Source organism: Pistacia vera, unplaced genomic scaffold (genome assembly GCF_008641045.1).
Source record: "Pistacia vera cultivar Batoury unplaced genomic scaffold, PisVer_v2 Contig404, whole genome shotgun sequence".
NCBI classification, from domain to species: Eukaryota; Viridiplantae; Streptophyta; class Magnoliopsida; order Sapindales; family Anacardiaceae; genus Pistacia; species Pistacia vera.
In genome coordinates, this window is record NW_022196229.1 from 238,286 (window position 1) to 264,664 (window position 26,379).

Consider the following 26,379-nt stretch of genomic DNA (forward strand, 5'->3'; position numbering starts at 1 on the left):
GAAACCGAACTGAACCGGTTCAGCTTTTGGTTTACAAAATTTAAAAAACCGGAAAACCGGTTCAGTTTTCAGTTTGAGATGTTTTTCAAACTGGTTATACCCTAAGTATATAAGCAAACCTTTATTTTTTTGCAATATTCTCTACTTCTCTATTTCTCTTCTTTGCCTCCAAGCTCCAATCTCCACAGTGCACACTCCACACCAGACTGAGTAGACTCCACTCACTCCATTCCACTCCACTCCACTCCACTCCACTCCATCTTCGATTCTTCATTTTGTTGCACTTCGCCTGTTTGCCAGCACCTAACAACTCCATCCACAGTGAGTTGACAGTCCCACACCCATCCACTCCAGCATCCATTTCGCCAACACCCACTCACCCAGCAGCACCATTTAGCACAACAACCACCCATTCACCAGCGAAAAGCCGACGACGACAGTCCATAGTTGTTGCACTGTAGTTCACAGCAACCCCCACTCACCCACAATCCATAGCATCACCACAACAACCACCCACAGATCACAGTCCACAGCCGCAGCTCTGCGGTGGATCTATTCCTTGAACTAGGAACAGTGATGACGTCACAACAGTCGAGAGTCGACTACCACAGCTCTAGTTTCCACCGACAATCCTCAAGCTGCTCCCCTGTTCCACCATCAGCATCTTCTAATTCAACAATAGATTCGGTGAATATTTAGACATTTTATAGAACTATTTTAATTTTGTTTGAGTTTGCAATGTTTTACTGCTTTCAAAATTTGCCATTTGTATGAAACTTCTTTAGTTTATTTCGGGTATGTTTTTGGTTATGGATACAAAAAGCTATGTTAGAAACAATGAAATTTATGTGGTGTATTGACAAGGATTATTAATCTTTATCCTTCTTGATATGGGTAATCTTTTTAGGGCTTGATTATTGTCATTTTTTATGGATCCTTGTCAATTTTAAGTTGTGTAAGAGAAGTTCATACACCTAGAGTCATTCTAATCATGAGAGGGGGTCTGTTTATCTTCTAGCTGTTAAGTTTGATAATTGAACTCCATGGATATTTTGAATGAGGAGTTAGCTTTTCCTCTGGTTGATTTAGAGCATCTGCTTTCTGCAGAAGTTCTTCCTCACCATTTCTCATCCTGCATTCTCGTATTGGGTAACCCAATTCCATTTGCATGTGAATTACGGGCATCATAAGTTATGTTTTGATCGAGTGTATGAGTGCAATTTTGTATTGACATTATTTAGTATATATGTTAAATATTTTTAAATCGTTGTGTTTTACTTAATTGCACTTGAAAGTGTTTGAGTCCAATTCATAACTCTGGACCCGTAAGTGACTGTATGGGGCATACATTATATTGAAATTTTGAAATTGAATTGAATTTGTGTTGGATTTGGATGGACCCTAGACTATGTGTAAACTGGTGGCCTTATTTTTTATTATTAATTGATGGATGTCTTTATAATTTACATGTCCAAAATTTTCTCTTTTATTTTTAGTTATTGTCAATAAATAAAAGAATATGATTTATATGGATGTCTTATTTACTTAATACATAATTTTATTTGATGGAATTGTAGATGTCATCGGCTGCTGACAATACTCGTGAGACATCGACAAGTACAACTCCAACTCTAACTCCAAATTCCATGCCACCACCAGCACCTTTAGCCCCCAAACGTGCAAGAGATACAAGTACTAGGAAGAATAGTTATCAAATGTGAGATCACTTTGTTAAGAGCGATTGTGAGAATAAAGATGATTTGACTGCGACATGTAGTTACTGTGGGAGTGTTCTAGCATGTCCGAGTAAAGGTAGTATGAGTTGTCTACGTAACCACTTAAATAGATGCAAAAAATATCCTTCAAATGTGGCGGACAAGAGACAGAAGACCCTAATTTTTCAACAAGGATCACGCGATCTCTCAAGCGGCATTGCCCTCTCCGCATAATCTTCATTGGTGTCATGGAAATATGATCCAGAACTGATTAGAGAGTCTATAGCAAAAATGATAATTGTTGATAAGTTACCTTTTAGTTTTATGGAGCGTGAGGGGTTCCGCAACATGATGAATGTGACACAACCTAGGTTTCAAGTACCTTGCCGGAGAACCGTGACTAAAGATTGCTTCAAAATGTATATTGGAGAGTGCCAAAAGTTGAAGAAGTTTTTCAGTAAGTTTTCGCACAGAGTTTGTCTGACGACTGATACATGGACAAGCGTTTAGAACCTTAATTATATGTGTTTTACTGCACATTTCATTGATGATCATTGGCAGCTACATAAAAGAATTTTAAATTTCTGTCCAATCACTAGTCATAAAGGTATAACGATTGGCAAGACAATTGAGAGGTGTTTGCTTGATTGGGGTATTTATAAGGTATTCACAATCACAGTAGACAATGCTAGTTCTAATGATGTTGGGGTAAGCTATCTCAAGACTAGACTAGCAAGTTGGAAGGAAAGTGTATTGGACGGTGATTTTCTATACATGAGATATTGTGCATATATTTTGAGTTTAATTGTGAAAGAGGGGTTAAAGGAAATGGATGACTCCATATTTAGAATACGTTCAACAGTGAGGTATGTAAGGTATTTTCCAGCAAGGTTACAAAGATTTAAGGGGTGTGTGGAGAAAGAAAAAATTGCAAGTAAAAGTCATTTGGTTCTTGATGTAGAAACCCAGTGGAACTCTACATACTTGATGTTGGAAGCGGCATTAAAATTTTAGAAAGCTTTTGAGTTGTTGGCATTGGAAGATAGTAAGTATGCATATGAGCTTACTAGTGGTGATAGGTCACGAGGTTTGCCTATGAGTACTGATTGGGAGTTTGCTCACTACTTGTTACCTTTCTTGAAAGTATTTTACGATGCTACTCTACGTGTCTCTAGGTCTCTTTATGTTACTGGTAATGCATACATGCGAGAGATTTTTGGCGTAGGGTTGAAGATTTCAACATGGTGTAAAAGTCTTGATCTTGGCTTATGCAATATGGCTACACAGATGAAAGTGAAATTTGATAAGAATTGGTCAAATGTTGATAATATCAACATTATGTTATTCATTGCAGAGGTACTGGATTCTAGGCACAAATTGGAATATGTGGATTTGGTAGTTAATGAGGCCTATGGTGTTGTTGAAGCTGACAAGTTAATGAGAAGGTGAAAGAAGCTTTGTTGTCTTTATTTGAGCAATACAATTTTCTTATGGTGGATGACAATGAGTAGTCAAGTGAGAAATCTCAAGTTTCAATTGACATTGATGTGCATGATGCAAATGTTGATAATGAGGACTTCATGAGGGTTATGTATAATGAGAAAAAGGCTACGAAGAAAGTTGTTGAGCATAAAACAGAGTTGGATAAGTATTTAGTGGACGATTGTGAGGATGACAACGACAAAAAATTTGATATCTTGAATTGGTGGAAGACTAATTCAACAAAATATGTTGTACTTTCTATGATAACACAAGATGTGTTGGCTATGTCTGTTTCAACGGTTGCATTTGAGTCGGCTTTTAGTACGAGGGGTCGTGTATTAGATCTATTTCATAGCTCCCTTACTACTAAGATGGTAGAGGCTCTTATCTGTACACATGATTGGATTAGGAATACGCGTGGATCATTGACCATTGAGGAAAGCTTGGAGGAATTATCTAAAATTGAGTGAGGTGACATTTTTTGTTAACTTTCAATTATAATTATATATTTTCCATCATTATTTATGATTTTAGCTAACTTGTTTGTCCAACTTTGTGTAGAGTTTTTCTTTTCGGGAGTGAAAAGTAGTCTATCTCATCTCGATGATTGAAGGGTATTTCAAATTTCCAATATATGAGGTATATTATCATTGATGATTAAATGGTTTAGGGTTATGTTGGTTAAATTTTTTGGTTATTTTGGTTAAATTTTTTGAACAATTGTTGTGTTTATTTGTTGTGAACTGATTTTCAATAGTTTGTTATGTTCGGAAGTGAAAAGTAGTGTAACTCATCTTGATGATTGTTGTGTTTATTTGTTTTAAGTTTTTTGAACTACTTTCTATAGTTAAAACTTATAAGGGAATTAAGAAGGGAGACAAGCTCCACGCCTTTACCTATTTTGCACCATCCTTTGCATTGATATTATTTTGTAAACTACCTTTTGCATTGATATTATTCAATAGACCATATTTTGCATTGAATTTCTGTTTTTGGAGAGTTGCTAACTATAACTTTATTTATTGCACAAGTAGATACAGATGCAAGCCTGGAGATAAGAATTTTGAGGAAGACTCTTTTTATTCAGTAGCACTATAGCAGATTGAAGAAGTTTGGACTTCGGCTTTGAAGATTTGAATTTTGAAGAAGACTTTTTTTATTTGGAAATATTTTTTAGTTTTTAATTATGCCAATGTTTTTATTAATGAGTATTGAGTAATGTGTAATTGAATTCTTTATGTTTTTATTTCATATTTTGCATTCAGTATTTGCAAATAGGTAATTTAATGTATTTTTCACACAAAGAATACAACAATAATACCCAAATAAAAGAGAAAAACAACATGAAAATATATATAAAATAATAAATATTTGAATTTAGGAACTTAAATGTAAAAATTGAAGAATTTTAGGGGTTAATTTGAAAACCTGTTAAAAAACTGGTTAACCGAACTGAATATTTGGTTCAGTTTACAACCGATTTATAATCGAATAACCAATTCGATTTCCGGTTTGCCTAATCCGGTTTAGTTAACCGGATATCCCACCCCTAGTTAAACCTGATCAAAATTTTTAGGAAGAGTTAGTAGTGACAATTAGATGCAATTAGACTCTAATTAAAATGAGTTGCGTTTGTTTAAATTTTTGAACACTATCCTATCCTATTATCCAATCCAATCCAATCGAGTGAAATAATTATTTTTTCATTCAACTTAAAATTCAATAATATTCTATTCAACTTAAAATATTTAACAATTACTTTTCTCAATAAAAGTTTGTAAATTAACAAAAAAATCACCATCCACCTAACTATTGTTAACAGTAGACCACCACTGCCGAACGATGGTCGAAAGTCATTAAAATGGTACACGACCGATTGGATCTAATCGGTTGTGCACCGATATGGTCATTTTCAACCAGATCTACCACAGATTTAGTCGAAAACGACCAAATTTAGGACAAAGATCTAGCTGAAAAAGGCCAAATCGACACACGATCTAACAGATCCAATCAGTCGTGCACCATTTTGAAGACTTTCGACCACCGTCCGACAGCGGTAGCCTCACCAACAATAGTTGGATGGGTGAAAGTATTTTTGTTAATTTATAAACTTTTATTGTAGATGATGTTTAATAAATTAACAAATGTAAGGGATTAAAAAATACTATAAATATTTTTTATAAAATTCTTTCTAAAATACATCCTTGTAATCATATTCTATTTGATTAAATAATATTCAATTATATAATACTATTCTAAAAACTTAAACAAGTGCAGCCATAAATTACATCAAAATAACATAATATCATGTCATTAAAAAAATTAAATATAACATCTTTTGTATCAGATTTTATCAAAAGCATTCCCAAATTTATATATATAATATACGGGTGAATCGGGATAGGTTGGACTGGGGATGGAACTGTCTTCGTCCCCGACCCGATCCCAAATTCAAAGATTCCTTTTGGGCCGAGGCCCAAGCCCGATCCCCAATCCATTTGAGGAATCTTCACCCAGTTCGGGCCAAGTCACAACAGGTCCTCGCCAGGTCAAGGAACACGCCCATTCCTACCAAGGGGGCGTTTGGTTGAGGGTTAAGTGGGATTACTGGGGTAATGTCATCTTATATTACTTGATTACCATGTTTGGTTGTCAAGTAATATCAGATACTGGTAATCTTCAAATACTAATATTGGTTACTATTGGTAATATCAGAGGTAATCTGATTACCTCCATTTTCTTAGGTATTATGAGATTACCAGGGTTATCTTTTTTTGTTACAATTTTATCCCTTATTAATAAAAGTTTTACACAATAATACCCCTACTTTAAAACAAATTTACATTAATATCCTATTTCAATTTTACCCTTGTTTAATTAAAATTTTGGACAATAATACCCTTATATTTAAAATTATTTACGGACCACCACTGCCACCCAGCCACCACCGCGGACAGCAGGCCAACCACCACGGACCACCGTCGAAAAATTGTCGGAGTCCCTAATGAAGAAGAAAATTCTGTGTGAAGCTCTGGGGAGCTTTGTTATGGCCGTTTCCGGCCATATTGATGGCCGAAAACGGACATATCAGGCCAGATCCGTGGCTGTTAACGACCAGATCTGGTCCAGACCTGACCGATAATGGCCAGGGATCTAGCTTGATATGGCAGTTTTCGGCCATCAATATGACAGGAAACGGCCATAATGAAGCCTTCCGGAGCCTCCCACAGAATTTTCTTCTTTTTTAGGGGCTCCGGCGATTTTCCGGCGGTGGTTTGCGGTGGTGGCAGGCGGCAACAGGAGGTGGAGGTGATTTCGTCATAAATTAAAGTTTTTTATAAGCAGGGTGTTTTAGCTAAATCTGAAATATTGGGGGTTAAAAAGAATTATTCAAAAATTAATAATAAAAATAATATTATATTAATATTTAAAAAAGAGTCAATTTAGTAATTTAAATAACATACCCACCAATTTGTTCCTATAATCAAACATATTGATATAACATACCCATCAACTAACCAAACATATTTTCTTAAAGATTCCCAGTAATCTTCCAAGGTAATCTATCTTTCCAGTAATCTAACATTCCCAGTAATATAACATTCCTAAACTAAACGCCCCCCAAATATCATATTCCATTAGTAGTTTATGTTAAAAACCGTAATATTCATTGTAAAAACAAAAATACTCTAGATTGAATTGATTTTTTTTTTTTATTTATCATTTGTGAAGTCAATAAAACCATTGCGAGTGAAAAAAAATTATGAGAAAAGATTGGTTATATAACATTTTCCATTTATATTATATACATTAATTCTGTCAATTTAAACCGAATGAAATTTGGGAATTTAATTCAAATCACAATACATTTTACTCGATAGAATTAATGAAATCTGGGAATTCACAATGCATTTTACTCAATCGAAACCGAATGAAATTTGGGAATTTAATTCAGATCTCTTCAAGCAGCTAACCTGCAATAATCACAATGAAAACACGCAATGTGAAAAAGGGGTAGAACAAAAAGTTGAGGGAAAAATAACATCATTGACATTGTCAGAATTTAGATTCAATATACATACTGGAAAATACAGATTCAGAGAAAAGCATGACGGGCAAAGTTTAAAATACATGGTGGTTGATGGCAGATGAGTAGTCGAAACTGTTGTTGATACAATTACTGGGATTCAAATGAACCATATAAAAACCATAAACCATAAGATGAGAATAAAATCCAAGAGATTTATACAGCAATCAAATTTGCAGCTGGATCAAGGATGAGTGAATTAATTCACTGACAATTGCTTGAGATTTATTAAAATACATCCAAAAATTAAAAGCTTAAAAAGAACTGAGCAACAAATTTAATCACAGAAGAGAACAAGTACAGTTCCCTCAGAACATAAAAAAACAAGTATTCAGTCATCCAATTATCAGAATTAGCATGGTCGGTAATGAAACATCTCTGGGAACAATTCTTTAGCGGTGATTATGCAAAAATTCAACATAAGCACATAAATCTTCACAAGAAATAGAAATATTAATTCTTTTCACACTCAATCACGAACAAAATCATGTAACAACCTACATTCAATTTTTTTCAGATTCTCTTCACTTAACACGAAATAAAACCAAACTAAGAAACACGCTCAATTGTGACCTAACAAAAACAACTTTTTCAAGATTTTAAATAAACCAATGAAGGAACATTCAAATCATTCAAGTTCCCTTAGAAAAAAGTAAATCTTTCGGTCATAAAACAATCAGATATACACTAGCATGATTATTTTGAACCATCACATGGAAAAAATATGAAACAAACCCAGATGAACAAATACAAAATAAAGAATACCCAGATACAGAAACACATCAAATAAGCACAAAAACAAACAGTTCATTAAACTGGTACAAATAAAAAAGTTTTATGTTGCTCAGATAAATGTTGGAAACAGTCTATATTCACTGACCTTTGAATAACAAAGGCCTCATAGAGCTGGGATTATGCATTTATCATCATTGAACATTGAAATAATTTTTCTTTAGCACACACAAAACTGAACACCTAAAACCTAATCACAGCTACAAAACCACACATCAAATAAATTATGTTCCATGATTTCATTCATCAGAATCTCATCTCAACACTTTCCCATCTATATTTTTCAAGTGATATGAGGCTGCAGTCTAAGCAGCATATTCTTCCTTTTGGGCCAAATGCAACTTGCAAAACCAACAAGCATATTCCTTCTTTAGGGGTATTATTTTCCTATAAAGATTGAAAGGGGAGTACAACTGTACAAGATAGCAAGAGGGCCTGTCAGAGAAGTTGTTATAGCTTCTACAGTTCCACAAGTTTTGACATCAAACCTCATCTCCATTGCAAAGGTTTTCAAATTCCCCTTTCTATCATAATTTGGGTTCCTCTTTTAATATCTACCCATCTAGCACATTTCATTCCAATATTATAATGCTCACAATCACTTAAATTAAAATGCATCCAAACATGAAAACAAGTAATATTAAAAACAAATATAAAAGTATAAAAAAACTTTGTAATACAAATAAAGCTTTCCAAAAAGGAAAAAAAACAGAAAACGAGTTTCAGAAAACAGTGAAAACAGCAAAAATGATGAAACAATACTCAGTCCCTTAGATGTTCATAAAGAGTTTGTGATCATTTTCACAAAATCATTACAGGTCTGTTGGATCATCACTGTTTTTCAGTAATTCCTCTAAATCAAAAACACAATTAATTTTTTTTTTTTAATATAGGGAAATCTGAATGCACAAAGCTTAGAAATTGAAAACAAAGTGCCAGAATCTCATTCCCCAAATCCTTCTCGGCAACGTACAGCGCTGAAAACGCTATTGACAGAAGCGCATCAGAGACTCTAATTTATTGCCTTTTTACTCCAAAAATAAGTTTCCGAAAAACGAACACCAAACGGCTCAGAGAATAGTAGAAGATTTACATCAACAAGCTTCCTCTGAAAGCTCTCAAAGTTTGATGGTATAAATTTGAATCATCAGCGCCTGAATTTATAACACAAAAGCAAAAGAAAATCGAAAGGAGGCCTCAGAAATCAATTGAATAATTGAATGCATCAAGGAAAAAGCATCTCAGATGGTACGGACAATTTGTGAGCATCACAGGCCCTTCATCCAATTCATCTAACATAAAGAAAACTAATCTAAGACGGAGATACAGAGACGGCGAGAGGAAGAAGATGACATGAGATTGAAAATTGAAATGACGGGTTAGGGTTTATGTGGCCTATATATAGAGTGAGAGGTGCTTTCGAAACCCTAGTTTCATTCTGGATTTACTTATATGCCCTTTTTCTGTTTCCAAGGCCCAGGCCCAGGCCCAGGACCAGACCCAAGGCCAAGCCTTCAAATACTCTCTCTAAATCAGTATGTATTTCATGATAGGAAATCATAGAAAATGCAGCGGAAATCTCAAAACCCTTTAATTAATTAGCTCAATAAAGCTGCAGTATCTGTCATTGCATATATTTACAGAATCATCAAGCTAATTGAAGGCTCTTGGTGTGTTCAGGTCGATGTGTAAACTCAAAATCTATATGCACAAAAGCTCTCTCAACTTCAGGCAATTGTTCAAGCTTCTCCTGCAATGTCTCTCCAATGTTATGAGCTTGGTGCAGTAACATGTCCTCTGGCAACACTATGTCCACCTCCACAAAATAATGTGACCCAAATGTGTATGCTCTCACTGTATCAATGTGCTTTATCAATTCATGATGATTCCATATCAGATATGTCACTTTTGCCAGAAAATCTGGCGGGGCAGTTCTTCCTATCAGTGAAAATACATTCTCCAGAACCGTCCTCGCCCACGTGCCAATCGTGTAAAATGCTATCTGCAGTGGCGGAACCAGAAATTTATTTGAGCAAAATTATCCAGAGGTAAATAAATTTTAAAAGATTTAGTGATAGTTGTGGAGGCTCACTATTATGGCTCCAGTTGGGTCAATCCACCAGGAGAGTTTCACAGCTAGCACAGCCGTGACTAAACCAATTGAATTGGTAATGACATCAAAGAAATGATCTTGTGCATAGGCTCTGACAATTTCGTTTTTGAATCTACGACAGTAGATCATTAGCACAAACTTGACCACTGTCACAGATGCCATTATCCCAATCATCCATTTTTCTTGCTCGCCATCCATTTCAGGTCGAGACTGTATCAGAAGACACCATTCAAAAGTCATTGTTCTTATTCAAACAGACAGATTGGCTATGACCGAAAATTTTTCAGTGGGACGGACAATATGTACACAAAAGATAACATACCTTTGTAACTATTGCCCGTGCAGACTCTAGCAGAATTTGTAGTCCAAGAGTTGCCATTACTGATGCAAAAACAATGATGCCCTGTATACTTGAAGCTGATTAGCTAAATGTGGTATGCAGAAATTGAACACAGATTTTAGTATTGTCAAGAACAAAATTGATAACTTACTACTGGTTGCATCCTCTTCTTTCCAATTGGGTAGTGATACTGGTTTGGATTTTTCATGGCGTTTGAAGTGAACCACAAAATAAAACCTGATAAAAGATCTAGGAGGGAGTCCAGAGTTGAGGCAATTACTGCCAAAGATCTGCTTTCAATAGAAGCATAAACTTTTGCCATAAAAAGTACCAAGTTAGTTACATTTGATATGTGAACTGCCAACCTCTCACTCTTTGCAAGTTGCTTCATTTCATCCTGAGCAAAATTAACCATAATTTTCAGTTTTTAGAAACAGAGCATCTACTGTTTGCTTCGCTTAACAAAAAATGAACGCAGTGAACACGCATTAGAATTACCTCGGTTAGGCTTTCAGGCCAACAACCCTTTTCAGTCATGATCTCCATATCACTATACCCTTCAAGAAGCCTTTCTTGTTTCTTGTAATACTCTGAAACTTTCTTCTGTTTCTCTGATATGCAAAATCAATCAAAGTAATTAAAGGTTTTTGATGCCAAAATCCTTTAAGCAGGAAATTATTTTTACTTTAATTAAAACCACTGCTACAATCCAAAAAACAAATCAAAATTTTCCATCTAGTTACTGTGTCAAATTACCATTGCATTGGATAAAATCTAAGTTCTGAAAGAACTTCAATGGTTCACCATTGATTAAGAAACTTTATAAAAGAACAGTTGTTAATTAAGTTTTATCCATGTCACAGTCAACAATGAACTCACTTTTAATAAAAGTGACAAGACCATAAAAAAAACCAAAAGCTGCAATGGAAAATTAGGTAGATTAATAAGAACTAATATCTAATTAATTAAAATTAGTTTAATTATATTAAAGTGCAATGGGGTTGATTTCTTTTCTTGTAGAGAATTCTTACAAAAAAAAAAGGAACTACTCCGGAAACATTTTCTGGAAATATCTGCTACGTATAAAGTTTTCTTAATGAGGAAGAAGAAGAAGAAGAAGAAGAAGAGCGAAGAGAGACATACTTGGGATACAAAGATGGTGAAAGAAAGCAGAAGTGTGATGTTGATGAGGAGAAGAAGACACTGTATGCTGTGGTATACGAAACCTATCAAGAGTGAGGCGCCATGCAGACGACACCGCATTAACACGATTATGATCATCATCTTCTTCTTTTTGTCGAAGAAGCTGAGCCTCATGAAGAAGATCAGCACCACCCTCTTCAATAGTACTGCAACTCTCATCTCTACTCTCCATGGAATTCTCTTCTTAATTGAATATAAGTTCAACTAAGCAACCAACAATAACGTTTCAGAGAAATTTTTTGAAGAAGATGGTGATGATAAACTGCTTCTTCAGCAAAACCGTCTTCTTAAAAATGGTTAACTAACGGGTGTCTACTTATATATACACGCACAAACGTGGCATCATTTATTATTATTTTTTTCTTTTCAAAATATACTAAGAATGTTTGAGATACGTCTCTATATGTATGTCTACAAGAATTACAGGTTTTCTCGACGTAGGAATCACATACAGGAAAGATATTCCACCCCTCTTTCTCGGTGTGGACAATCTGTAATAAATTAAGGAGCCCCATATTTCTTGATATCATCATAACTCATGCAAAAATATTGCTTCAAAATATATGATAAAATCATTGTTGTTTTGTACCTCATATATTTTGCCGTTCCTATGCTACACTTGTTTTTGTTGATTTGACATTTCTTCAGATCATCTTTTCGAACACGACAGGTTTAGTGGATTTGAACCGTTTGCTAGAACATTATNATATCATCATAACTCATGCAAAAATATTGCTTCAAAATATATGATAAAATCATTGTTGTTTTGTACCTCATATATTTTGCCGTTCCTATGCTACACTTGTTTTTGTTGATTTGACATTTCTTCAGATCATCTTTTCGAACACGACAGGTTTAGTGGATTTGAACCGTTTGCTAGAACATTATGTAGTCGAATTAATTGCAACAAAATCTTGGAATATACCACCCATACACACACATATACAGTAAAATCTCTTTATAGTGGTATTCTACATAAGAATAAATTCTATTTAGCCATAAAAAAATCTATTCCCAATTTGGAATAGTTATAAATAAGAATAAACTCCACATTATAATAAGTTATAATTTTTTTAATTCCCATCTTAAAGAAAGTTGTCCAGGGACGGATCCAGCCTATTTTTGGGTAGGCCCTCAAATTTTTTTTTAAATATTAATATATATAATTTTTGGATTTTGGCCCACCCTAAAAAAAATTTCTGGATCCGCCATTGAAGTTGCCTCTACATAGTAATAATTATTTGTATATTAAAAAAAAAATATATATGCTATGTTATATTAAAGATTTATGATAAAATAAAATGTTTACCTAAAGTTGTTTGAGATAATGATTTATGCTTTAGAGTTGTTACCAAATTTTCTAACTTACGAGTATATAATAACTCGCTAGCATGGACACCTTTTTGTTGAAGCCAAAATATTTCTAGTTTCTCAAGCATCTTTAAAGCTTCATGACACGAAACTTTTTGCATTTTCGTACTATCATCTTCAGGATTATTTTCTTTCTCTTCTTGTCTAATTGCAGCAATGATTTTTTCTTCAATTAAAACATATACGACTTTGTTGCTGATTTGGATGATTGAGGAAGACATTAATATCCATTCGATTAGTGCAATGAAGTTGTCGAATATAATCACTCAATTCTATAATGACTTTTCTATTCTCCTCATCCACTTCATTTGTAACTTGTAATTCATCAACACCGGGGGTCCTAATTTTGCAGTGCTTAAAACAATTGATAATTGTCTGTGGCTTCACATCAATTGACCATGCAGCAATTGCATTTACAATTCCATCAAGGATACATATCTTTTCTGGTTCCAATACATGATCTTCTATCCGTTTCAAAAGTAAGCGATTAAAGCGCTGCCGATAATAATCTTTGAAATTTCTAATAATGCCTGCATCACATGGCTGGATTTTGGAAGTGCTAGCTGGTGGTAGGAACAGAACAGTTGTGTGATGAAGTGGGGGCAGATTCTCCTTTTTGCCATGTGCAGTATAATTATCCAATATAAGCAAGACATTTCTATCCAAACGGCTATCAAACCATTTACGCCATTCCATAAAAAACAAAGATGTCATCCATGCATTTGAATTCGCTCGATACTTGCAATTGAGATTATCACGGTTAACATTATTAAAGCATCTTGGATTAAGAAACTTACCGATGACCCAAAGTGGAAGTTTGTTAGAGCCATCGCCATTGCAACAAATAACAATTGTAATCCTGTCTTTGTTTTGCTTTCGGCCCTCCAACTGCTTTGTTGCAAGAGAGTTATCAACTTGCATTCGATAAAATAAACCAGTTTCATCCATATTATAAATGTCCTTCCAAGCCCATTTGTCTAATTCCTCTCTTATCGATGGCAAACTAGCTTCAATTTTCTCCATATTAATTGAACCACTTTCCCCAAAACGACGAAAGGAATGAATTGCATGTCGTTGCTTTAACTTTTCCAAACATCCATTTGAAAATCCAAATGAGGTGGCTTCGGGATAAAGTTTCCTTAGAAATATATGTCCCTTCTCTTTTAACAATTCACCATTCATATTGACATGCTCTTGATGGCATACAAACCATTCATAGAGGGCAGACTCCATTGTTTGTTACTTTACCATCTTTGAATGTTTTGTGTTTGGGTTCAACAATCCTTCTTCTTGAAGGAGGTCAGTTGATCTTTTGAGTGTTTTAGATATTGCTGTTTGTGATACCTTAAGACCATGAGTATCTTCTAACCACTTCACAAGATCTTTCTGCTTCCAACTAGGGTTTGATTCTTTCATTTTGCACAACTCAACACGAATACTTTCGGTCAATTGAGTTCGTGTATCAACTTTGAGTGGCATGATTGATTTGCTAGAGGAAGAAGAAAGGTATCACTTGAATTAGTGGAAGATTTTATTGAAAAATTGATTGAATAAGTTGAAACATAACAACCCTATTTATAGCAGGCTAATCATAATTCTACTAGGATAAGTAAATAAGAAATCCTAATACTACTACTAAAACAATGAATTGAAATCCTACTAATACTAAAACATGAATTGAAATCCTAGTACTACCAAAACATGAATTTAAAATAGTAAATCAAGTAATATTAAAAGTAAATAGGAAATCTTAATACTACCAAAACATAAATTATAAAATAAGAAACAAGTAATATTAAAAGTAAATAAGAAATCCTAATACTACTAAAATAATTAATTGAAGCCCTAATACATACTATTAAAACATGAATTATAAAATAAGAAATCAAAATAGTTTTTTTGTAACTACACCTCTATTAAGTTATAACCTCCTTATAGTAATAACATTAGTTTGATCCCAACATTATGACTATAGAGATGTTTTACTGTATATTAATTTTCTCTAATTAATTCTTTTAGACAGGCCTTCGGTTGGTTCTATTATGGAGGAACCGATTCCACTTTCTATAGGTAAATTGAAGTTAGGTAAGGCTTAATTATTTTTTAATTATAGTATATGATATAGTAGAGATGGGCGTTTTTCCCTCCCAACCCTGCCCCGCCTCTTACGATGTGGGGATTCCTTGAAAAAATCGGGGATAGGGACTAAAAAATTCCCCGTCATCGGGGATGGGGATAGAGGTCGCCCCACCCTACAAGGAGACTTGCGCACGTGCAACTGATACATGTGTTGGGCGAGGAGTTGGCAGGCTGTGTTGGTTGGTTGGGTGGAGACTTTCTTTGAACAGGTGAGGGCAGAGTGGGGTTTGGGAAGGCAAATGCAGAAGGATGGGGAATGGGATCCACAGCCTCGCCTCGCGCCCATATATATGAGATAGTAATCATCATCATCTATTTCTCCAGCAAGACATTTTGATTTTTTTTTTTTTTTTTTAATTCAAACTTGAATTCTTGCTAATAAGAGTTAATTTTTTTGTACGTCGGGAGTGGATTAGAATTCGTGAATTTCTTTTTCCAAGAAAAGACAAAATTTTGTAAACTTTTGTGTGCGAAAATCCATGGTTGCTAGCAAGGAGTTTAGATTCAAATTTATATTTCCACATTTCATATCATACATCTTGATTAATTTACAACTAGAATTACATTTACTTTTGATCTTTTATATATGTCACAAGTTTGAATCCTCTCACGATATTATGATTTATAATTATCCTTTGTGTTTGGTAAAGGAAGTTAACAAATAAAGTAAAAAGATATTAGAATTCCATTTAGTCAAATGCAGTCTATATATAGGAGGCGTTTGGATTATATAATATATTTTTTTTTTATCTTAGTAATAAGATTACCAAAAAGAAATATTACATTGTAGATTACCGGGTTTAAATTATTATTGTGTTTAGTTCAATTGAGATGTATTAATAATTAATGTGCTTGGTTGACAGTAATAATAGATGTCCTGAAATACCCTTTTACTAGAATGCCCTTGGGATGATTACTTGTACTACTAATTAATTTGTTTGGTTGGCTGTAACAGCAGATGTATTGATTATGTTTTACTAAAATGCCCTTTAGATGATTACTGGGTATAAATAATTAACGTGTTTGGTTAATAAAAGAAATGATCAATTAACAAAATTCCTTTTGTTATATTTTAGCCAAGTATTTTATTGTTAAGTCATTTATTGACAAATTTACACAGACTATTGAAACTCCGAAAAAAAAACTATTGTATTTTCTGTTGGGTATACATTCAACACCTGACCCTGGTATTGCAACAAATATAGTTGCCATCTCCCAATCTAAGACTCTATTTAAAACTTTGATTTGTGTATTGCCACAAATCATAGTTTGTACATGTTAATTTCCACTTTAGTTCAATTGAAGCCTTTTTTTTTTCAAGGCAAAAGAAAAATTGTATTTTTTTGGTTTACACCATGGCTAGAATTTATATGCAAGTTTCCAAATTTGAGGAAATTTGTTAACTTTTTCCACTTATCCTGGGCGGAAACTATGTGTGAAAAGTGTGAGAATTATTGGTACATTTGTCATATCACATATTTTGGAGTACCTGTGCATTTACATTATGCTGAATCCAAGCAATGTTCCAATAAATTAACTACATGCTGTATAACTATTCTTTTTAAATTTGTGAACCAATAATAATACATAATTCCGCACGTTGCAACAGTGAACATAATCACCACCATTTTTTAAGTGAACTCAATTTGACATCTGCAAATACTAATTACACAATACTCAATACACAATAATCATACATAAATGAATAAAACGCAGCCTATGCTATTCAACTTCACACAACAGTTTGTCATGGAAGGTTGTAAATTCAGCCAGTGTAAACCAATCATGCGTCATCTGTGGAGAATAAAAATCAACAACAATAACCCACATATTATAATTAAAGAGACAATAAACAAATCAACCTGATCAATTAAACAATTGTAGTACTTACAAGGTAAGGATACTCGTCGTTGATTGAAAAATCTTCTGGGGCAACTTCCACAAACTTGGTTATATAATACAGTACAAAATATTCGCAATCCATGTCGTTCCGTTGTTGAGGGACTTGGTGAGTGCATTTATCGGTCACAACAAATACATGAAATACTGAACATATCAACCAGTAATTACCATCAACCAACACAATATACTGTTTTATCATCTTAGGCACTAGCAAAGGCAGTTTCTCAATCAATGCTGGATGCTTGGGCATTGTTCCTAATTCATAAATATCCCTCATAAACCTGCATAATTAAGCTTGGACAATTTGAAACCCATTCCAGTACCACATCTCCAACAATATAATTTCATCATGTGCTCAAATGTGCTTGCAAATAATTGTGAAATAATCAAAGTTTACCATTAAATCAGAGGTTGTAGCGTCATTCCATTTTCTGATCCAAGCGAATCAAGCAGCACCATGCATCGAGTTTTAATTTCCAAGTTTACATCTCCACCAAAGTTGCACAAAATCAGCAAACTCCAATGACCCCTGTCAGAATAATTTATGCATATTATCAATGTCAACTCTTAAGCAACCAAAATCAACCCATGTCCGCGTTTGGTAAGTATAAAACAAATGCCTACATACACAATATCTTCACTCACCAGAGGACTATAGGAATAAACACATATTTCCTTGAGAATATGTTCAATTCATCAATCCACTTCAGCACGTTCCCTTTGTACACTTCTTTTGTGTACATAAAAAACCACATGCAGTCCAGGGTGATGAAATTGTGCAAGTTGTCTCCTTTAAAACTCCTCCACAACTTCCTGCAAATCAGAAATATACAGTCAATCATATGAGGTAAACATATTATGTAAATATGGCGTGAAGCATGTAAATTGTAAAACATTTTCGTACCCCATGTGGAGGTTAAACATACTGCTGCTCAACATCCCCCCTCCCCTGCTGTTTGCCAATCGCCTACTTGACCTTCGTTGATTTGTGGCACCTACATATGTTCATCATTCATTTACATTAGCAAACAATTCCAAACATCTTTCATAAGTGAAAGCATTAGTCAGTTTACGAGTTACAAGGTTGGTACCTTTGCATTTGCTGCCCTTTAAGGCTGGAGGAATCTCTTGACATTTTTCATGTATTGAATGACTGGTCCCGCCTACATCTACGCATCAATCAATTATGAGCTACGTTAATAAGTATTATTCCCAACCATACAACAAATTGACTCCATAACTATCCAATCGTAATACCTTTCACATTGCTATCCGTACAAACTGTGTGGCTCTCTTGATATTGTTCACGAACTTTTGTGCTTTTTGTCATCACTACTGGGCAACGTGATGGTCCTCCCATTGTTCTTGCACACCAACCCATAAAACAAAGCACATCAAAGAGGGAAAGAAAACAAAAATTATAAAACTGACACTTTAGAAATGCTAGTATACATTGACCGTACTTCCTGGTGAACTAAATGTCAGTTTCCATAAGTAAATCAAAATGTCACATTCACCATACTAAGATAACAAACATTAAATGCACAGACATGCATATATCTTTTTATATATCACTACCAAAGTTAAGAGTTTTTTACATTCCATATTAGTGATCCGTACCTTCTCGTACTAACTGCAAACATAGAGCATTACCATTTAATTACAAGACAGACATGGTTTTAACAAAAACATAACAAAAGACATCATCCTATATGCAGTTAGAATATAGGCAAAATACAAATACAGGAATACCACTATGTCAACATTCTAATAACCTTGTGCACAAAAAAAAAAAAAAACCCCCATTACAAGACTTCACTAAAAATCAAACGTTGGTTGGTACTCATTACTTGCTCCAAGCTGCATCTTCACATGCACATGCATTGGTAACCCATACAAGATACCCATCTTGTGAGGTTCCTTGCAAATCTCTGTGGTGGCTGTCAGCCTCTCAGTGATTGTGAACCCATCCAATTGAGAAATGATCGAATACACCTGCCCTTTACGGTCTTTCTCTTGGGTCTCCTTCTTGAAGTAGTTAGCAATACCCTTCAGCTCAGCTCAGGTCCCAGCCAAGGCAGTCTCAAACCTGCCCAATGTGGCGTGCCAGTCTGTTGCTTTTCCAGCCTTTTTTTCCTCCTCTTACTGCTGATCGCAACTCTGCTTTGACTAGCAACGATCGCCTGACAAGTAAAATCAACCACATCATCCTTTTGTGGGGCACTAATATGCTCGTCGACATTGAGATCTACATCGACATCCATGTCCATCTGTTCACCATTGTTGTCAGTAGTGTCATTATCCAAGTCTTCAACAACATCAGCTGCTGTCTCCACACCAGCTCTGTTGGCCTTGTTTTTGCCGTAGATGTTGACAGAGGAATCATAATGCACCCACGGTTTGTGTCGCAGTGCTCTTGCAAAAGGATGACTCTACAAAAAAGTTAATCATCATAAGATATATTACATTTGTATGAGTACATATAAACATGAAGTTCAGAAAATAAATGTACACAAATAAACCAACGCAAGCATACTTACCCAGCCCTAGTCATTGAAGACATCCTTGGTACATGTAATGCATTTCTCCTCATCATTCCACCCGAAGTCGTAACCTTTTTCAAGCATGTCGTTGATTGCATTATATTCCAAAGAAAAGCAATATCACCCAAAACACAAGTAACCCAAACATGCCAAAGCTCCAACCACAATGTTATTCAAATAATTATCGAATGCACCCAAAATTCCAACAATAAATCAATTTCAGCATTTCAATTACCTTGCCAAGTCAATTGACCATATATACATAGTATTTCAGGCAACATTACATGCACAGATTGACAAAAAATGCAACCATAAACACCTGAAATTCCAGCCACCATTGCAACCATAACAGTAACCCAAAATGCAGTCCATACACGCAATTTCAGCCTTAACTCACATAAAAAAAAAAAAAAAAAAAACACACCCAGCCAAACATAAAATACAAAAATGAAGCAACCCTAAATGCAATGCAACAAATAACGACATTAAATCAGCAACCTACTGCCATTTCGAACTATTTTCATGTAATTTTAACATCAAATCAGTTATTCCACGATAATATTACCTTCTGTAAAGCGACACATACCAACCCTCTCAATTTAATAATCTTCCTATAGCATAAGGAGATGAGGAACTTACCAAAAATCGCAATTGGAGTGCTGTTGGGAGCAAACAAATGGCGACGAAGAGCAAAGGTTGCTATGACGTAGATGCTGGACCAATGACAGAGGCAAAATGGAGAAGTTAGGGGTTGAAATTGCAATCCAAACAAATCACGTTTAACAGTAACCGAAAATGCAATTCATACACACAATTTCAGCAATTTCAGCCCTAACACACATAAAAATGAACACACTCAGCCAAACCTTAAATAGAAAAAACAAAGGAACCCTAACTCAAATGCAACAAATCACGACATTAAACCCTAAACCCTACTGCCATTTCAAACTATTTTCATGTAATTTCGGCATCAAATCAGTTATTCCACGGCAATATTACCCTCTCTAAAGCGAAACTAACCAACTCTCTCAATTTAATAATCTTCTTACACCATAAGGAGGTGACGAACTTATTGATAACCGTGATTGGAGTGTTGTCGGGAGCAAACAGATGGCGACGAAGACCCGACATTACTGCGACGAACATGTTGGACCAACGACAGAGGCAAAATGGACAAGTTAGGGTTATGCATTGCAATCCAAACAAATCACGCAACATAAAAAGGAAAGAGGGCAAAGGACTTACCAGAAATAGCGATCAGACTGACGAATTGGCGAACGAGATCGACGAGAATAAGACTCCAGCGGCAACGAACAAGTTTTAGAGCAGAGAAGGAAATTGTGGCTGTACGATTGTGAATTTTTTTCTTTTATACTGTAGTTTTAATGAAGTTCAAGGGCATATTGGTCACAATATGCAAATATCTGAGGATAATATGGGTACATCAATCTTTGTGGCATTTCTTGAAAAAAAAAATGATAAAAAGCAGGGTAGTTTCGTTCGGAAAATCAAAAAACTGAGGACAAATACGTCTGTTTGTGCAAATTGGCTATTTTGTAATTATTAATAAACCAAAGGATATTTTCGTCCGCATAATCCACTGTTTAGGAGCAAGATTGGACAGAAATTATGATTACCGGAGGAATGTTTTAATAACTGAGGATAATATGGGTACATCAATCTTCGTGGCATTTCGTAAAAAAAAAATGATAAAAAGCAAGGTCGTTTCGTTCAGAAAATCAAAAAACTGAGGATAAATACGTCTGTTTGTGCAAATTGGCTATTTTGTAATTATTAATAAACCAAAGGATATTTTCGTCCGCATAATCCACTATTTAGAAGCAAGATGTGGACAGAAATTATGATTACTGGAGGAATGTTTTATAAACGCCACACATCACCCCCCTCCCCCCCCCCCCCCCCCCCCCCCCCCCCCCCAAAAAAAAAAAAACCCCCAAAGTAATATTAATCCCTGCAATTTACCCCCTTTTTGGCATTGCTTATCATCTTATTTTCCCGAAATGTTTTTGTACAAAATGCCAAATATGGTTATCTACTCAATTAAACAAATATTACCCACGTTAAAAAATTTCAAACCAACAAGCCTCTCCAAACGGCCGCATATTATAATTAATTATGTTTTGAGTGGAAAGATAGAAAGGTCACTCATCAAAGGCACTTTTAAAGGTATATCCACTAGGGTTTATTATATGGGTGGCTGCTCCATGCACGCTCATGAATGCAACAACAATCATGCTTACCCACTCTGATTTAATTAATCAAGATTAGGACTAACTAGTGCAAATTTCATCACCTTATTATTTCTATATTATTATCTTCAGCACTATATGATTTTTAGATATAAAGATATCTCTACTTAATTTTATATATATCCCTAAAGCGAGATAGATAAACAACTGCTCATCTCACAGATTTTTGTTGCTTGCCCAATTGGGTTTCTAGTCATACACTAATTGCTTATTCAACCAAAAGAAATCCACCTGATCACCCACAACCAATAGTTGGTACTTTAAGAAAAGTCTAAACATCCATGAAAAATTTGGAATATATACAACAACCCACGGCCACGCTATGACCCAGTGCACCTTGACTAATCCTTGAGGGAGACTAGCGCAATAACCTATCATCATGCCACGACCCTCCACTTAAATCGGGTATACTCAGATAGGGAATCAAATCTGAGACTGTCCAATTCGTCTTAACCATCTGAGCTACCCATGGATGGGTTAACTCTTGCATATATAAATTAACTCTCTTGTAAGAGTCAACTCAGGTATATTTTTATATAAAGGTGAAAAAATTAATTATATTTATGTAAAGAAAGAAAATCTCTTATTATATCTTAGCATACCTAATAGCAAAAATAATTTCACACCCTTACAATAAAGTAAACAATAATCTTAATTCTCTTTTTCGGTTTTACAAAGATTATACTGATTAAACAACTTCAAATTGAATAATTATCTCAGTTTAGATATGCTATTTTCTTGGAGGGTTATGCAGGTTTCTTCTGCTTGTGCTCAAGCTGATGAGTAGTATTAAAATCAACATGAACAAAAGCTCTCTCCACTTCAGGAAATTTCTCAAGCTTCTCCTGTAGAGTCTCTCCAATATTATGTGCTTCATGGAGGGTCATTTCTCCTGGTAAAACTATATCAACTTCCACAAAATAGTTGCTCCCAAATGTGTAAGCTCTCACTGTCTCAATGTGGCTGATATCCTCATGGTGATTCCATATCAAATATGTTAGCTTTGCCTTAAACTCTGCTGAAGCTGTCCTCGCAATCAATGACCACACGTTTTCCATCACTGTGTTTGCCCAGTTTCCCATTGTATATAAAGCAATCTGCGCGCATTACAATAATGAATATCATATCAGTTTCATTCGAATATATTTTCAGGTGTGAACGTTCTGATAGGAATTTCGGATTTTAACTTACTAGGATGGCACCGACAGGATCGATCCACCAGTAGAATTGGATGGCTAACATGGCTGCTGCAAGACCGATGGAGTTAGTAATGACATCGAAAAAATGGTCTTGAGCATAGGCCCTGACAATGTCATTTTTGAATCTACGGCAGTACATCATTAGCACAAATTTTACTACTGTGACTGACACCATAATCCCAATCATCCATTTTTCTTTCTCAGGATCCCTATCAGGCTGAGCCTACACAAAGTTAACAAACAACATTATAAGCTTGATTGTAGAACAGGCTAATTGCAAGTGACTATGTTCCCTAAACTTATCAAGACAACTCTTGTGCATACCTTTATGAGGAGTTCTCGACCTGATTCGAACAAAATTTGCAGTCCGAGAGTTGCCATTACTGATGCAAAAACAACAATTCCCTGAAAAGTAGGACAAGTTTGAGTCAATTTCGTTGTTTCGGATGTCAAAAAAGGTATCACGGATTTTACATTCTAAGGCTACGTGTCAGTTTTTCTTTTATTCTTTTAGCGTTTCTGCTTTGTCATTAATTTTTAGTGAAAAAGCTTACCACAGGTTGCATCCTGTTCTTGCCAATAGGGTACTTGTGGTGATTGGGATTCTTCATTGCATAAGCAGTGAACCACAAAATGAATCCTGATAAAAGATCCAAAAGGGAGTCCAAAGTGGATGCTATGACTGCCAATGATCTACTCTCAACAGAAGCATAAACTTTTGCCAAGAAAAGCACCAAGTTTGCTACATTTGATGCATAAATTGCCACCCTTTCACTCCTTGCAATCTGCTTCATTTCATCCTGAAACAGAGAGCTCTTGTATCAGAAAACATTCAAATGATTTACAAGAATGCACTTGAAACACCAAGTGATTCCATTGTTTCATGAAAGCTGATTTGAAACTATAAGATTCTGCAGAACAAACCTCAGTTAAACTTCCAGGCAAAATTCCCAATTCAGTGAATGTGTCAACTTCATTGTAGCCCTTAAGAAGCTTCTCTTGCCTCTTGTAATATTCCGCAATTTTCCTTCGTCTCCCTGAGAAAAAAAGCACCCAATTCAGTATCAAAATAACTCTGCAAATTAAGGCTATGAACATGTAAAATACAATATAATAAATTAAGGACTGACTTAGGGTTCTAACAAAGTGACCGAAACCAAAACTAGAGTCAACATGTTTCTCAGGAACGTGAAACTTATTTATGTTAAGTCTCCACGAGGGTTCCATTGATTCGACAACGTTGTCTCCATCAGGTGCAGGAGACAGAAGCTCTGTCCGGTAATCGGATGAATCTGTTCGAAGATTGTTCGCCATGTTTACTCCCCAACACATGAAGCAGATTGATCAATTTCTTGCAGTAGAAGGAAGAGCTGCAGCTGCTTATATAATGCTCAAAACTTAGAAAATGAACAAATAGAGAATGACAATTGGAAATCCAACCGCTCCAACTGAGGTGAAGAAAGAAAAGAAAAGATTCAGTGAAGAAAGCATGGAGAATGTTGGTTTTGAAGCGAATCAATTGGATGCTGATATGTTATACTTCTATTCAAGGTTGCTTTTTTTTTTTTTTTTTTTTTTATATAAAATCAAAAATTGAAACTGGAGTAGTTAACCGAAGTAAACATCATCAAACTCATGCCTTATTAAAGAGAATATAATGTTATTAAATTTAGATTTGGTCAAGTGGGGAAGGAATCCTACTTCAGGAATATTACCATCACATTTCTTTGTTCACACTACCAACTATTTTCCAACATTTTACAAGTGTTGTGCCATTCTCATATAACATATAGAAAGAATGAGACATCATTCTATACCCTGCTTCTTCCATGTGATAAATCGTGATTAATCGTATACATATTACTTTTTTTAATAGAGGATGTCATTGCTACTTTTTCTTAGTATTGGATTATATTGAATTTTTATTCTATTGCATTGGGGTTATCCATACATTTGTTGGTTTTGTTTTTAGCGCATTGTTTCTGGATGAGGCTTATGTTGTATTGGCCCGAAAATGGTCCAACAAATATATTATTATAAACAAGTTGAATTCAATTCCTACAATCCAATTGACCAATTTCTGAGTCAGAAGCATCTAGGCTTTTCTAATTATATATATATATAACAAACAAAAATTATTCTATACTATGAAAAGATATGAATACAAATCATTATACCCAATTAAATAATAAATAAATTAGTGGATCATAACTCTAATATTTGAACCATCTTTGAGTGGTCGGATAAGATGATAAAAACTTTTAAGTGTATAAAAGCAGGGACGGATCCCAAGTGTGTTAAGGGTGGGCCTCAATTTGAAAAAAGAAAAAAGAAAATTAAACATGTTATTCTATTTGGTTTAACTTTGGCCTACTCTTAATTTTTATTTTTAAATATTAAAAATGTGGCAAACTCTCAAATTTAAGACTAAAAAGTCTTGACCCACTCTCTATTTTAATACTAAAAGACTTGGCCCACCGCCCACCGTCAATTTTTTAATAAAATTTGTAAAAGCAAAACCTTACTCTACTGTTACAATTTGCAAACCCTCAGTCCGACAGTCCCTCGAGTCTTTGCACAGTTCCTTTACTGTTCTCACTAATTCTTCATATTTCAGACTTCAACAAAATTTAATCAGCTATTTTCTCTCTAGTTAGTACTTTTTTTTTTTTTATAATCCTTTTCTTTTATTTGTGTAGTATGTATTAGCATAATAACATTGTACATTAAATTTTTTATTGAGAAAACTTTTAGGAAAAAAGGAGAAATTTTTAAATTCCAATATTTTGTGATAGGTAAATGATTGTTTTGTGGTCCCAAAATTTAGAAGAAAAATAATATATAGATAATAGAAATAGAAATATAGATAGAACCAAGGAGGCTTTTATTTTTATATATTGTTCAAGTCTTTTAAGACTTTAAGTTAGAAAATTTAGAATTTCCATAGTTATTATAGAATTCAATTCATGAGTTAATTTATTTCTTTGCATTTATATAATTTTATTTTTTTGTATTTAGATATGGAAAAATATTTTAAAAGAAAGTCAATTGTTGAGATATCTCAACTTTGTTCTAGTGTCAATGATAATGAAAACCAACCTTCTTCAAAGAAAAATTGCTTCGAAGTTGACTTGGAAAATCTTTCTTTTGATCCTGGATTTCGACCAAGAATTACTTTTTATCATCCTAATGTTCGAGACCAAGTCAGAATACGTTATTTACA

The 26,379-nt window shown here is 34.6% G+C and overlaps 3 protein-coding genes and 6 non-coding genes across 9 annotated transcripts; all 9 read right to left on the minus strand.

Annotated features, from left to right (window-relative positions):
- Window positions 1–7,585: 7,585 nt before the first annotated feature.
- Window positions 7,586–7,670, minus strand: LOC116142088. The gene has a single exon (XR_004129951.1). It is a non-coding gene; the product is annotated as a small nucleolar RNA snoR53Y (small nucleolar RNA).
- Window positions 7,671–7,919: 249 nt separating this feature from the next.
- Window positions 7,920–8,004, minus strand: LOC116142089. The gene has a single exon (XR_004129952.1). It is a non-coding gene; the product is annotated as a small nucleolar RNA snoR53Y (small nucleolar RNA).
- A 117-nt stretch (window positions 8,005–8,121) lies between these two features.
- Window positions 8,122–8,221, minus strand: LOC116142086. The gene has a single exon (XR_004129949.1). It is a non-coding gene; the product is annotated as a small nucleolar RNA snoR69Y (small nucleolar RNA).
- A 611-nt stretch (window positions 8,222–8,832) lies between these two features.
- Window positions 8,833–8,918, minus strand: LOC116142079. Its single transcript, XR_004129942.1, has one exon. It is a non-coding gene; the product is annotated as a small nucleolar RNA SNORD25 (small nucleolar RNA).
- A 224-nt stretch (window positions 8,919–9,142) lies between these two features.
- On the minus strand, window positions 9,143–9,232 carry LOC116142080. Its single transcript, XR_004129943.1, has one exon. It is a non-coding gene; the product is annotated as a small nucleolar RNA snoR116 (small nucleolar RNA).
- Window positions 9,233–9,268: 36 nt separating this feature from the next.
- On the minus strand, window positions 9,269–9,353 carry LOC116142083. Its single transcript, XR_004129946.1, has one exon. It is a non-coding gene; the product is annotated as a small nucleolar RNA snoR117 (small nucleolar RNA).
- Window positions 9,354–9,649: 296 nt separating this feature from the next.
- Window positions 9,650–11,993, minus strand: LOC116142033 (metal tolerance protein 9). Its single transcript, XM_031427495.1, has 6 exons — window positions 11,673–11,993; window positions 11,028–11,140; window positions 10,681–10,926; window positions 10,512–10,592; window positions 10,169–10,399; window positions 9,650–10,078 (listed from the first exon to the last, which is right to left on the minus strand). The coding sequence occupies exons 1-6, from the start codon at window positions 11,902–11,904 to the stop codon at window positions 9,725–9,727; spliced, it is 1,257 nt and encodes a 418-aa protein (XP_031283355.1). The 5' UTR covers window positions 11,905–11,993; the 3' UTR covers window positions 9,650–9,724.
- Window positions 11,994–16,964: 4,971 nt separating this feature from the next.
- On the minus strand, window positions 16,965–18,504 carry LOC116142049. The gene is made up of 6 exons (XM_031427505.1): window positions 18,402–18,504; window positions 18,236–18,313; window positions 18,049–18,139; window positions 17,790–17,957; window positions 17,134–17,425; window positions 16,965–17,036 (listed from the first exon to the last, which is right to left on the minus strand). Exons 1-6 carry the CDS (start codon window positions 18,502–18,504, stop codon window positions 16,965–16,967), a joined length of 804 nt encoding a protein of 267 aa, XP_031283365.1.
- A 4,057-nt stretch (window positions 18,505–22,561) lies between these two features.
- Window positions 22,562–24,663, minus strand: LOC116142032 (metal tolerance protein 9-like). Its single transcript, XM_031427494.1, has 6 exons — window positions 24,287–24,663; window positions 24,081–24,193; window positions 23,711–23,956; window positions 23,481–23,561; window positions 23,149–23,379; window positions 22,562–23,054 (listed from the first exon to the last, which is right to left on the minus strand). The coding sequence occupies exons 1-6, from the start codon at window positions 24,486–24,488 to the stop codon at window positions 22,704–22,706; spliced, it is 1,224 nt and encodes a 407-aa protein (XP_031283354.1). The 5' UTR covers window positions 24,489–24,663; the 3' UTR covers window positions 22,562–22,703.
- Window positions 24,664–26,379: the final 1,716 nt, after the last annotated feature.